Consider the following 14,065-nt stretch of genomic DNA (forward strand, 5'->3'; position numbering starts at 1 on the left):
TTTATGTGATGCATTATGTGTGCTTTCTTTGCATTCATGTATTTGCATCGTTGCATCTCATTTAGGTGCGCTAGATGATGAGCACGTGGATGTGACATTGGAGCCGAGCCGGAGACGGTGTATTGGTGGACGGGATCCTAAAGATGGAAATGCCAATTTTTATAATGTTATTTACCCAGGTAAGCCCCCGTGCATAACCTCTATTATTCAGCACTTATATTATGTTTTGTGCATTAAGTTTTGAGGAGTTGAATGGAACTCACTTGCATATATATTCCTTATCCTATGAGTCTTACTAATATGACAGGATCGTGTAGATTGCTACGCTATAGAACACCGGTAGAAGTCGAGTGATTGCCTGTCACTCATGAGAGATAGGAATATATATTATTGTCATATTACCATCACATGGATTTTTGAGGTGGATAATAATTGGAGACCGGGCTGGAAACACGGTAAGTGGATGTTGGGGATATTGTGGTTATTGGTGGGTGCAGCTGGGCGGGTCTTGCGGGCGCAGGGCTTTGTCTTGGTTGCGCGGTTTCCCGCCTGAGTCGATTAAGGACCGTCCGTTGCTGTGGATGGCAGTCAAGTTTTGAATGTCCCTCTCACATACTTGCGGATGGGGGTAGGAAGGCTTGCATACCTTACCTGTCATGGGTTCCGGCTCTTTTCGAGCCAGCTAGTATGGAGGCGGGGGTAGGTGGAGTTCCAAGGGCATCAACCTACCGCATAGGCCGCAGTGTTAGGACTTGGAGTCCGAGTTTGGACGGAGACCTAGAGCCCGTGACAGGTTTGGGAAGGGCTAGTCTTGTCTGTGCTTTTGGGTGTAGACGAGATGTATGTTGAGGGGTACCCAACTGGGAGTCATCGGTTCGCGAATTGCCGTTTCTTTTGAGATGGTACCTGCTTGACTGGTCTTGCACTGTAGTAATAAATGGAACATGAATGAGGACTTAAAATGATTCTGATTGCTTACCACATGCTTGAAAGTAGTACATGTGCGTACCTAGAATGGTTAGCTAATGAACTAATCATGACTACTAAAACTTTGAATATAAGGATGCACTATTAGTAATACTTCCTGCAAGTTCAAACTAGCAAACCAAATAATCCTTGCATATCCTTGAAGTTATTTTATTTTTCTCCTATTGGGTAAGTCTTGCTGAGTACACTCGAGTACTCAGGGTTTTATTTCCCCTGTTGCAGGTAACAAGTGGATGCTAGAACTAACTCTTGTGTGTGGATACTTCTTTGTGGGCTCAGCGAGAATTCCTTTTATGATGCGATCGTAGTTTTTATTTATAACCTTCATCAAATGTTTTATAAAGAAAAGTTAATTCTGCTGTCACATCTTTTAAAGCTATTTTTCATGTTAAATGCTTAGACATGCCTCTGAATAAATATTTAATTCCGTTATAACTCCGATCACATGTTTATTTATGTTGCAAGATAAATTTTTGTAAACCTGTAATATATCAACTTTTATTTATTCTACATTATAATTGTTCTTTCCGCTGCTACATAAAACTTGTTTTGTAATAACTCCGATTTTATGTAATTATGTGATGTATGAAATGGTTAAGAATATTGTAAGCTTTATTTATTTATTTATTTATGATCCTGATGAAAATGTGGATTTTTGAGTTCTTCCGTTGGGTGTGCTCGATGGAACTGACTAATTTAGTGTGCTCCTTAGGGTACTTAGCGTCTAATAGAAGACAATTAAGTGAGACGGTTCTGCCACAAATAGTAAAAAAAAACAAATAAACAATGTTACAAACAAACATAGAAACAATGCCAAAAAGTGCATTGACAGTACATGAACAGTGTCGAATAGTGCTTGGTGGCTTAGGAGCCAGCAATTTATTTGTAGTTGAACGAGTATATTAACAATGCTGCAAAACAAGTACTGAACAGTGTTGAACAGTGCTGGGTGGCCTGGGAGAGGATTTTATTCGCGGTTGAGGAAAGGAAGTATATATGTATTGGATAATTTTCTAGGACTTGTTAGATTTCTTCAGCTTTGGCCACCAATTCTAAAATGCATATAGACTAACAAAAAATTATTGAAACCATTATATTCGGCAAAAACAGTTATTTTGGTCCCTCAACTATTACTCAAGGCTCAGTTTCGTCTCTGAACTTTTAAAATGGCCGTTTTAGTCCTCAAACTCTACTTTTAGGCTCAATTTCATCCTAAAACTATGAAGATGATTGTTTTAGTCCTCAAACTTTGTATTTTGGGCTCAATTTTATTTATAAACTATCAAAGTGTATTTTGTTCTTTAAACTTTTATTTTCAACTCAAATTTGTCTACGTTGTACGTGGAACATTACACTGTTGAAAATGGTTAGCTCCAACACCACCAATGATCGGAGAAAGAAAAATAATATTCATCCAAAAATTCTTTCGTAGCCATTAATAATTTCAAGCTGTTATTTTTAGTGTTACCTTATAATGGTACTATTTATATATATCCGACTAAATGATATTTGTGGGAGCAATTACAGTTGCATCTAACACTATTTATTATTTAAGAATACATGAATATATTGAAACAATAGCAGATCTATAATTTTGATAATTTATGGATGAAATTGTGCCAAAAATATAAAGTTTTCTTTTTGAATAGACAAAATTGAGTTGAAAATAAAAGTTAAATGCACTTTGATAGTTTATGTATGAAATTGAGCCCAAAATGCAAAATTTAAGACCTAAAACGATCATCTTAATAGTTGTGGGATGAAATTGAGCCTAAAACTAAAATTTGAGGACCTAAACGGCCGTTTTGAAAGTTTAGGGACGAAATTGAGCCTTGAGTAATAGTTAATGGACCAAAATGGCTATTGTGCCATTATATATTATATCTAAGCCCGAGCCTTTTTCAGCTCAATTCGGCCTGTAAAATGTTTAGGTCTAATGCGATACCATGAAATAGTCTTTCACAAGAACGTTGGTTCTACGCCATCATTAGAGCACTACTAGAAACAGAGCCTTTGCTGAGTGCAAACTACTTTGCTGAGTGTCAAAAATCGGGCACTCGGCAAAGACCTTCTTTGCCGAGTGCCGCATTCGGCAAAGAATTGCACTCGACAAAAAGGGTACTCGACAAAGGATTTCTTTGCCGAGTGCCAGACTTTCGGCAAAAGCGCGGCACTCGGCATAGGCTGCTCCGCGTAACGGTGTTCGGCCACGTCCTTCTTTGCTGAGTGCCTGCTGTTAGGCACTCGGTAAAGTTTTTTTTTGGAAAATACTTTGCCGAGTGCCCCTGACACGGCACCCGGCAAAGATTTAATTTTTTTTGAAATGTATTTGCCGAGTGTCCCAGATCTGGCACTTTGCCGAGTGCCCCTGACACGGCACTCGGCAAAGATTTAATTCATTTTTGAAATGTCTTTGCCGAATCACATATAGAGATGTCCTGGTTTGTAAGCATCGTACGTGACAACGTGCACGAAATCTTCTAAAATTTTTATCATAGCCTCCACATACGATATCACGATATCTCAACAAGTTTTATGATTTTCGGACTTCGTTTGCTTTTTATAGAATTTAAAAACACTTCGCACGCAAGTTCGCGGTCATGTTTCGTGAACAAGATGTCCGAAATTTCGGGTCCGTTCCTGGATACGGCCTCACACTACACTCACTAACATGACTATCATTTTTTGAATAATTAAATTCCATTATTCGTACCAACGTGCAGTTCAAATTTATATTTTTCAAAAAAATTCAAATAAACGAAATAAAGTAACTAAATATATAAAAAGCCACAAAAAATCCTCAAATTCTAACGAGGAGTTCCTGGTACTTAAAAAGGCCTGCACAAAAAATTTGGAGGTCAAAAACAAAAAAAATTAAAAAAAACTTTACCGAACGCCGGGGCATGGCGCTTGACAAAGGGGGTCTTTGCTGAGTACCAAGAATAAGACGCTCGGCAAAAGAGGTTTTTGAATTTTTTTAAAAATTTCCTCTTTGCCGAGTGCCTTCACATGGCAGTCGACAAAGGAAATTCAAAAAAAAAAAAATTTGCCGACCGCCGGATCGGGACACTCGGTAAAGTTGCCTGCTTTGCCGAGTATCTCCTGATCCGACGCTCGGCAAAGGGGCGGGTGGGGGACTTAACCGAATTCGGCCGGGCAGTCAAGCCACAGACAGACAGCCCACGCGCCACCGCTCCCGGCCGTCCCCGCGCCGCCGCCCGCCAACGCCGGCCCGCCCCCGTGCCGCGCGCCGCCCTCCCCTCCCCGTGCGCCGCGCCCGCGCCCGCCAGCCACCGGGCCGCCGCCGACGCCGCGCGCCGACGCCCTTCCCCGCGCCGCGCTCGCGCTGGACGCCGGGAGCAGACTCGGTGCCCCGCCGCCCTGCCTGGCCACCTCACCTCTGCTCGAGCACGCGGTTGCACTCGCCGCTGGGAGGCAGTCTTGTTGCCCCGCTCCCGCGCGTATCGCCGCCAAGCAGCGACCCCGGTGCTCCGTCCCCACGCATCACGGTGGAGGGGTGAGCGAGGAGAAGGTCGCAGATATCAGGCTGGGCGGCGACCCCGGTGCTCCGTCCCCTCGGCTCGTCTGCGCCACTGCCACAGGCTGCAGGTGCGCCATTCTGCTCCTCCCTGGAAACTGCTTGTTCGTGTTGGTGTTAGTGGTGAAATTTTAGAGTGGTGCGTGGGGCGAGGACGTTCTCTCGGCGATGGATTGGGTGGGTCTGCCCCCCCTGCCCGCGCAGCAGTTTCCGGTTTTTATCCGTTTGGGTGATTTGGAGTGCACTGTTGGACCGTTGGTCTGTCCGCCCATCAGTGGCACTAATTAGTTGTTGAGTGTGGAATTCAGAGCGATTTTAGTTTATATCTGCAGCTGAATTGCTCAATTGACAGCTGACTTGCTATTTTAAGGAGGCTCAATCAGGGCTCTGTTTTGGAAACCGGAGCATCCTCTTATTACTCATCGCAGATCACACTTTCGTTTTATTCCCTCTTGGGTTGAACCAATGGTGCTGCCCAGCTACTAACATTGCTGAAATGTACTTGTACTTTACCATTATTATGTATACAGGGTCAGATTGTGCTGATAGCTAGCTATTGGACAGTTTTTCTGGTATAAGTGGGGAAATTTTGATCCACATGTTGGACAACGGAGAGATGATATGGATACTAGTGTAAACAATGATTCGAGCACTCCTTGAAAGCGCTTTCAGGAAATTAGCATTTCCTCAGTCTTCTTTGGCACCATAGTACCAAATGGTCACAGGTCTTAAATAGATTGAGCTATGCAATTGAGTAATGGATTTTGTGGAATTAGTTGTCCTAGTTCATTTGGGAACATAAGTTTATGTAGATCTTCGTGACCTTCCAAATGTGCAGTGATTTTAGTGTCTAACGACAAGAATTTCTCCTCCTGGTAGTTTAGTTATGTAAGAAATGCATGACATGTAATTTGAAAGTTGCAACATATATGTAATGCTTACGCTCTGGATTTCTCAAGTTTTAGTAAAAGTACTCTTATTAGTAGAACCTATAGATTTATGAGATTATGAGATACAAAATGATAGGAGAATGAAAAGTTACCATTGCAATTTATACTTACAGCGATACACAGTTTGTAAATTTGTGTCATATAATTGCATCGTCATCAATTTCGCAACAAATGATCATCTGGATAATTTAAAGCAGCTTAATTTTGCTCATGGATATCATAAGTGCAATAGAAATATTCTTCCTCAGTTTCCTTGTTAATCTAACCAATTGAACATTTTTTAATTTCCACACTAATTTCATTCCTTTTAGTTTTCATCATATTTACTACTGAAAGCTTCTCCCTTCCTTGATCCATTTTGTTTGTTTGTCCTTTGCTTATACTTTATCAAGTCTATGACTTAATTACCATATCATCTTTCCAAACTATAGGTTATTCAAACTGATATTTGAAGAGTTCACAGTACGCATTATTCCAAGAGATGCTCCTCCACTAGAATCTGTTGGACCACAAAAGTGTCTTGCTTTCAGCACAGATGGTGCCAAATTTGCCATTGGTGGAGAGGTATGGGTTTGTATTATATTGATTTCTGAATTTCGAGGGATCAAAGTTTTTTCTTCTCATTTTTCTTTGTTTTCCATTCCTATTGTTTGCTTCTTCTTTTGTTATACCTGCTATAAGAAGAAAGTTGTCAGCAGTTTATTTTAACTGTTTGTACATTTAAACCCTTCCTTTGTACATCCTATATTTTGAACCACTCTCTTGCATTTAAAACCCTTCCTTTGTACATGCTATGAAAACTATTTATTCTAAATGTTTCATTTGTTGTCTAGTCCTATTGTTCAATGCAGTGACTTGTCTGATATCAATACTCTTTTTAGCTGAATCTGATACCAGTTGACTTGTTCTTTTGTACCACTGCAGGATGGGCATCTCAGAATATTCCATTGGCCAAGCATGAATGTGCTTTTGGATGAACCCAAAGCTCATAAATCCTTCCGAGACATGGATATCAGGTCAGGACAAGCTTAAAGCATTACTTTTCTTTTCTTATTGTTCACAGAGGAATGCCAGAAATATCATCATTAGATTAGCTAAATGCTTATGTAAAATGGACACACTCACTAGAGTTGTCTTTTGAACTGGAAAAAAACATTGATAGTATAACATATAGTTAATTCCAAACCTACATCTCAACTTCTCTAGTGTCATGGTTTCTGGTTACTGGTCACTTCAATCATCACCAACTGATACAGCATTGGTGCCTTTCATTTTGTAGCTTAGACTCAGAGTTCTTAGTTTCAACATCCACTGATGGATCTGCAAGAATATGGAAGATAGATGAGGGCGCACCACTGGTCAATTTGACTCGATCCTCGGTATGCTATGATAATTTTTTTTTATTTTTGTTTACTTGTTGAGATGGTTGAAATTGACTTCTTTTCCCTACTTTTTTCTTTGTGTGCCTACAGGATGAGAAGATTGAGTGTTGCCGCTTTTCTAGGGATGGCATGAAACCGTTCCTATTTTGCACTGTTGCAAAAGGTGCGCTTTTAATTGATCTTGAGAATTATACATATGCGGAATTGAAGGCAGGCTGATTTTGACTAGATCTGTGTTCATCACTGGAGCAGGTTCCAAAGTTGTTACTGTTGTCTGGAACGTAAGCGATTGGAAGAGAATTGGGTACAAAAGACTTCTGGGAAAGCCTATCTCCACATTTTCAGTTAGCTTGGATGGGAAGTATCTGGCATGTGTGAGTGGATAAAATACTTCTGCTAGTGTTGTAGTACTGCTGTTGTATGAGCCCATTTAGCATTTCTAGGAACATCTACATCTGCCAATTTTGGGATTAACATGCTGCATACTTCAGCATCTCCTAGTTAATGTTTTTTAATTCAAGAGTGTAGCCTATTTTTCAGTATGATTCTGCTTGCTTGTATATCTGATTATGTGTTCAACTCAAGTATTATATATTGACTTGACAGTCGTTGTCTATTAAACATTAGTTGTACAATCTGATAACACTTTAGGGGGTGTTTAGTTCGCGAAATGAAATTTTTTGGATGTCACGTCGGATGTTTCGGAGATGTCGGAAGGGGTTTTCGGATACTAATAAAAAAAACTAATTACATAGCTCGCCTGGAAACTGCGAGACGAATTTATTAAGCCGAATTAATCCATCACTAGCGCAGGTTAGTTACTGTAGCACTTATGGCTAATCATGGACTAATTAGTCTTAAAACATTCGTCTCGCGATTTCCAACTAAACTGTGCAATTAGTTTTTTTTTCATCTATATTTAATACTCCAAACATGTGCCGCAAGATTCGATGTGATAGTTTGGGGTGAAAATTTTTGGGAACTAAACCAGGCCTTAATCTTGTTGGTAAGGGCATCAATTAACAATGGAGAGGAAGTCGTACTAGTTATGATTATCACTCTAACTATGCGCTGTATAACCTTTTAGCATGCTCACATGGATCTGTATTTCTTTCAGAGGAATCAATGATGGTGACTTCTGTGCTGTTGATGTAAAGAAAATGGAAGTTTCTCACTGGAGCAAGAAAGTTCATCTTGGTTCCTCAGTCACCTCCATCGAGTTCTGTCCTACTGAAAGGTAACTATAGCTTGGCATTATATTAGTTTACTGGGCACTTTTCTTTTTAGTTCTGCTTGACTGCTTATTGCAGAGGTTAAGTCAGGCGTGCTTTTTAGTTCTGCCTGACTGCTTATTGCAGAGGTTCGAATAATCCACCTCATGCACCTCCGAATAATGGAGCTGGGTCTTCACCACAGTCGCAGTGGCCGAGATGAGTGCACGCTGTATTTTTTTCATTTGTTGTTCACTTGGTGATGGACTTGTGATATACTTGTGATGTACTTGTGGACTTTGATGGACTTGTGATGGACTTGTGGATTTATTTGGATGGACTTGAGCACTTATTATTATATATGTGATATATATTGTGATGGATGTGATATGTGCGGATGGATGTGTGGATGGATGAGATATATATGTGATGGATGAGATATATATATGTGATATATGTTTGTATGAATTTTTTTTGTCATGATGGAATGTAAAAAAAAAAAAAAATTGCTGTTTTGAGTCACTTTGCCGAGTGTTGCACTTGGCAAAGGACCCCGTTGCCGAGTGCCATGATCACAGCACTCGGTAAAGCTGGAAAAATGGGCGCTCAGAAAACCGTTTTTCCAGATTAAAAAAAAAATTCAAACTTTGCCGAGTGCTAGACAGAGGGCACTCGGCAAAGAATTTTTTTTTTTAAAAAAATCAAACTTTGCCGAGTGCCTGCCAGAGGGCACTCGGCAAAGAATTTTTTTTAAAAAAAAATTCAAACTTTGCTGAGCGCCGGCTAGGGGCACTCGGCAAAGAATTTTTTTTTAAAAAAATAAAAAATCTTTGCCGAGTGTCTGCAAGGTTGGCACTCGGCAAAGAGACCGTCAACGGGGTCAGCGCCGTGACGGTCGTTTTTCTTTGCCGAGTGCCCCCGGGGCTCTCGGCAAAGCCTTTGCCAAGTGCCCGATAAAAGACACTCGGCAAAGAGGGCTTTGCCGATCAATTTTTTGACATGTGTTCTTTGTCGAGTGCCGCACTCGGCAAAGGCTTTGTCGAGTGCAATTTGGCATTTGCCGAGTGCAAGTACTCGGCAAAGAACCTGAATCCGGTAGTGGAGCCTACCGCATCTTGTCCTACCTAGCATGTGAATTTCTACTAAAGATATGATGGTGAACAAATTGTCGTCAACACCTTAGGAATGGCCTCGTAATCATGAGTGGCAATGTGTACCAGTGAATCACATACAAAGGGGCAGATCCAGCGCGGGGCAGGGGTACCTCACCCCCAAAGCACCTCCAACAATTTATATATATGTGGTTGAAGAAAAGGAAGACAATTGAAAAAGAGACCAAAAAGAGAAGAGAAATAGACCCAAAAAGAGAAGAGAAATAGACCCAAAAATTGAAGAAAGAGAAGCAGTGAGTCCCGTCTAATTGTGCGTCACATACCGTATATTTTTTAATTAAAAAAGAAACTTTGTATAGATCCAGTTTATAAGTGCTAGATTATATGAGTTGCCTTATGATTAATTTCACATTTTCATGCCTATAAGATGGATTATAAATGTTTATCGATCATATCCATTATTGTAAGGATAAAGGGAAAAGTTAAAATAAGCTTATATAATTATCATAACAAGCTGGAGACTAAACATTCAGCCTGTTCGTTTCGGCTGGATTGGCTTATAAGCCATGGCTGAAAGTACTGCTGGCTGGTTTGGTGTGAGAGAAAGATACTGTTCGTTGGCTGATAAGCCAAGGCTTATAAGCCGAATACAGGCTGCCGAACAGATTGAATATAAGTTGGTTTAAAACCTAGACTGTTTTATTCACCATGTTGTCTTAGGCTTGGTTTAGTTCCCAAAAATTTTCATCCTAAACTATCACATCGAATCTTTCGGCACATGCATAGAGTATTAAATATAGACGAAAAAAAACTAATTGCACAGTTTGGTTGGAAATCCGCGAGACGAATGTTTTAAGACTAATTAGTCCATGATTAGCCATAAGTGCTACAGTAACTAACATGTGTTAATGATGGATTAATTAGGCTTAATAAATTCGTCTCGTAGTTTCCAGACGAGCTATGTAATTAGTTTTTTTTATTAGTATCCGAAAACCCCTTCCGACATTTCCAAAACATCCGATGCGACATCCAAAAATTTTCATTTCGCGAACTAAACACAGCCTTATACGTGGCTATACCCGCGCATATGAACTTTGTGTTTTGCTGGCCTGCTTGGTGGAAAATGAGTTGGCTGATTGGGCGTACATCATACTCTTTTTGTATGAAGGGGGTATGCATATGCATAGCACAGAAACAACGCCTCACGAAGGTTGCTAAGATAATATTTAGAGTTACAATAATTTGAAAACTAGATACCCCGTGTTAATGTACTTTCACATCTCTTCTAGTGTGTGAAAGTAATATTCAAACTTTACTCTCTTTTTTCTACGTTAATGATAGCAATGATCTTTTGATCTAAATCAGGTTTTTTAGGCTTCACCTAATCAAGGTTGTGCTGGCTATGATTGTTGCACAGCGCTTGCAAAAAAGAGGTGTGATTTTTCAAATAGTCGGCCTGTTCGCTGGATGGTTTCTGGGCTGATAAGCCCGGCTGGTGCTGATTTGTTGTGAGAGAAAAACACTGTTGGCTGACTGATAAATCCTGGCTGAAACCAACAAACGAACAGGCTAAATGAGTCATTGTGACTTTCCTGTATAATTTTTGTGACACGTCTATATTATGTCTAGAGTAAAAAATTCCAAACGACTTAAAGTATAATTTAGAATAGAGAAAGTACTATCGAACAAGTTCTAATATACTTTTAGAATAATTTTCCCTTATGTTCGGATCTGGGCCATTGCTTCCTCTTGTAAATTATGACTAATGAACTTTATTATATACAAGGAGTAAATAAATAAATAAAATCTTCAAATCGCTTCTTCAAATATGCTATCACTCAATATACGGAGAGCGTTTATTTTGCCAACTAAGCAACTATTTTCATTCGAGAGGACAACACATAATCGCGTTTAGTCTATGGCCAAATATTAGCATTTACCATAACTTGTTGATAAACTTATCATTAAAGTATAACAACTCATTCACTTGGTTCATTAAAGTTAAAGATATGGAAGTATTTGTGACACAAGCTGAAAGCTACAATTGTGATAGTAGAGAGAATTAAAGAACCATCTAAAATAAATTGTGTTATGTTTGGCCATCAACAAACAAACACGTGCTCTCATCATAATGTGAAATTGACAGGTGGGCCCCTCCGGATCTACTCCGCCCGTGCTCCCCACTTTTTTTTTTTTTTTGATAAAGACCGTGCTCCCCACTTGGGCTTGGGCACTTCTTCCAAAACGTCCACAGTGCTCAAAATTTGAATCTCGGAGCCCTTCTTCTTCTACCTCCTGCGTGCACCTGGTGCATACACCAAGTGACCCTGGCGTCCGTACCCATCAACCGCATCTACTAGTGGGCTGGAACGCAACCAGTTCATGGACCGGGTCTCCGCAAACAGAAGAACGAACTCTCTCTCCAAGCCCCCGTCTCACCTTTTTCTCTGCACCGCCGCCTCGTCTGCTCTGCTCCTCCATTCCGTTCGCCTTCGAAAACTACCCACACCACAAAGAAATCGAAGTGGGGAACAGAGGAGAGAGAGAGAGAGAGAGAAGGGAGATGGCCGAGGCGACGGCGTACGAGGAGCAGCGGCGGAGGCAGGTGGAGGCGAACAAGCGGAAGCTGTAGGAGCTGCAGCTCCACCACCTCTCCGCCGCCGTCAGAGAGGCCGCCGCCGCCGCCAAGCCCTCGCCGGTGTGTCCCGGTTCCCATGATGGCCGCTAGATGTCTTCTTTTCTGTGGGTGTACTTTATCCCAATCGGATTTTGTACAGGTCAAGAAGCGGAAGGCGCGGGTGCCGCTTGACGCCGCCGACGCCGTGATGGAGCCACTACGGCGGTCCGGCCGAGTTGCCAACCTCCCCGATAAGCCCGTGTACCGCGAGGTTGGTGTGAAAGGGTCATAGTGTCATCGAAATCACGAAAGATTTCATCTTTTCCCCTTACTTCCTAGAACAAATCGCGGCTTTGAAAACGAACTGATCCAGGATTTCGTCTTTGATGTGTGTCTGTGCAGGAGGTTCCAGCTTTCGCGAGGAAGATTAGGAGGTACGCGCTTGGATTCCTTCTCGCCAATCAGTCAGGACTCAGGAGTTGTATGTAGATCATTAATTTTGGTTTGGTTTGTCTTCATTCTTGAGTGGCAGGACGTACGGATCGGCGAGAAAGGATCTGGCCAACCGAGTGTACGCGACCGACGAGGCGAGGAGCTACACCATCTCTAAGGCGGAGGATCTGTTGCAGGAGCTGGACTCCAGGTTCCCCATCTTCATCAAGCCCATGACCCAGTCCCATGTCACCGGGGGCTTCTGGCTGGTAAAGTAGCGGAAGCTTCAATTCGGCATGTCCTGCTGTTTTCTATTATTTTTCATCCCCTACGAGGTAAATTCTTGTTTGGTGGGTTTGCGAAATTGCAGGGCCTCCCGAATGATTTCTGCCGGAAGCACCTGCCCAAGCGTGACGAGACTATCACCCTGGTGGATGAAGATGACAACGAGTCCGACACGCTCTACCTCGCGATGAAGAAGGGCCTCAGCGCTGGATGGAGAGGGTTCGCCATCCAGCACAAGCTGGTTGATGGAGATTGCTTGGTCTTCCAGCTGATTGAGAGGACAAAGTTCAAGGTGAGTGAAATCTATTTTGCATAAGGTCTAATTCTATAGTATTGTAATGCTGACCAAGCAATATCTGTTGTGGGAATGGTGCAGGTCTACATAATTAGAGCAAGTTCTTACTATGAAAGTGAGGACTGATGAAACTAGTAGCTTGTAATGTGCTGATTGGAGCATAGGTAAAATTTAACCTTCATTGTTTGAACTTGTAGATTTATTTTATTGTATAATCAGATTCTTCGTACCCTTTGCCCCTTTCCTTTCCAGATACATTTCATTGGTATTTGAACTCTGTGATCCACCTTTTACACACTTTCATTTCTGAACTCTGCTCCACCTTTTACACAATTTCACCTTTTACACAATTTCATTTCTGAACTCTGCTCCACCTTTTACAATTTCATTTCTGCACCCCCCCCCCCTTTTTTTTTGCAAAACATTACTTTTTTCTGTGATTTTAGCAAGATAGCTGGTTTGTTTATTTTTTGTCGGAAGACATATTGTTGTCTTAGCTGTTGTTGGAAACACTAATAACTTGGCACGATGTCTGCCTATTCATAATTTGAGAAGCCCACAGTTGAACCAAAAGAGATGCTTAAAAAAAACTAACTGTACTTCCATTGTAAGTGAGTCTCCTTGTTTGACTTATGACTGCTTTTGGGTGGAGGTGTTAATAGGTTTCCTTTCTCCTTTACTCAGTTATGGAGGTGGATGTGTTGGACAAGCTCGCATCTGGAAATTGCTGGGTGCCTTGAACCTTTTGGGTGGCAGAAAGTTAGCTGATGTATAAAATGTTCACATAACCCAGTGTCTACCAATTGCTAATTTGTGCACTTCTTGTGCTTACCACTTGCACGGTTCAGAAACCTGCACTATGTAAGAGGATGTTGATGGCAATTGGCCTCATATTGTAAATGATCGATGCTCGTCCTTGTTTCTCTTGGATCCATTTCAGTGTTCAATCTGGCAAGTGACCACCATTATTGGCTTTGCGGTGCTAATGTACAGACATATGATCTTGTCAATTGGACCAGGCTAGCTATTTGTCATTGTTAGGAAATTGGTTGGTGGGCAGAGAATTGTGGAGGTCATAGGGGGAAGAGGTGAGAGGGCAAGGGACTTGCTGCCACCGCTGACCCATAATCGTCGCTGGAGAGGCACAGGTTGGTGGTGTTGTAGGCATAGGAGGCGACGGTGGCACAGGGAGACGTATAGTTGGCCAACGGGCCAGCCTGGCCCGGCCCGGGCCCGGGCCAAGCACGGCCCGCAGG

At 41.7% G+C, this 14,065-nt stretch overlaps 1 protein-coding gene and 1 pseudogene across 1 annotated transcript; both read left to right on the top strand.

Annotated features, from left to right (window-relative positions):
• Positions 1-143: 143 nt before the first annotated feature.
• LOC136468981 (SEC12-like protein 1) lies at positions 144-8,437 on the top strand. The gene is made up of 9 exons (XM_066467355.1): positions 144-179; positions 4,148-4,596; positions 5,907-6,039; positions 6,400-6,491; positions 6,755-6,854; positions 6,948-7,020; positions 7,110-7,239; positions 7,975-8,094; positions 8,216-8,437. Exons 1-9 carry the CDS (start codon positions 144-146, stop codon positions 8,289-8,291), a joined length of 1,209 nt encoding a protein of 402 aa, XP_066323452.1. The 3' UTR covers positions 8,292-8,437.
• A 3,300-nt stretch (positions 8,438-11,737) lies between these two features.
• Positions 11,738-13,726, top strand: LOC136471848 (B3 domain-containing protein Os06g0194400-like; annotated as a pseudogene).
• The last annotated feature ends 339 nt before the right edge of the window (positions 13,727-14,065 follow it).

Source organism: Miscanthus floridulus, chromosome 8 (genome assembly GCF_019320115.1).
Source record: "Miscanthus floridulus cultivar M001 chromosome 8, ASM1932011v1, whole genome shotgun sequence".
Taxonomy (NCBI): domain Eukaryota; kingdom Viridiplantae; phylum Streptophyta; class Magnoliopsida; order Poales; family Poaceae; genus Miscanthus; species Miscanthus floridulus.

What these genes read in the sequence shown, in the direction of transcription:
- LOC136468981 (XM_066467355.1), top strand. Translation starts at nt 144, where the DNA reads ATGGAAATGCCAATTTTTATAATGTTATTTACCCAG. An exon ending in TTATAATGTTATTTACCCAG is followed by an intron (nt 180 to 4,147) that starts GTAAGCCCCCGT and finishes TCGGCCGGGCAG; the next exon opens with TCAAGCCACAGACAGACAGC. An exon ending in TCAATTTGACTCGATCCTCG is followed by an intron (nt 6,855 to 6,947) that starts GTATGCTATGAT and finishes GTGTGCCTACAG; the next exon opens with GATGAGAAGATTGAGTGTTG.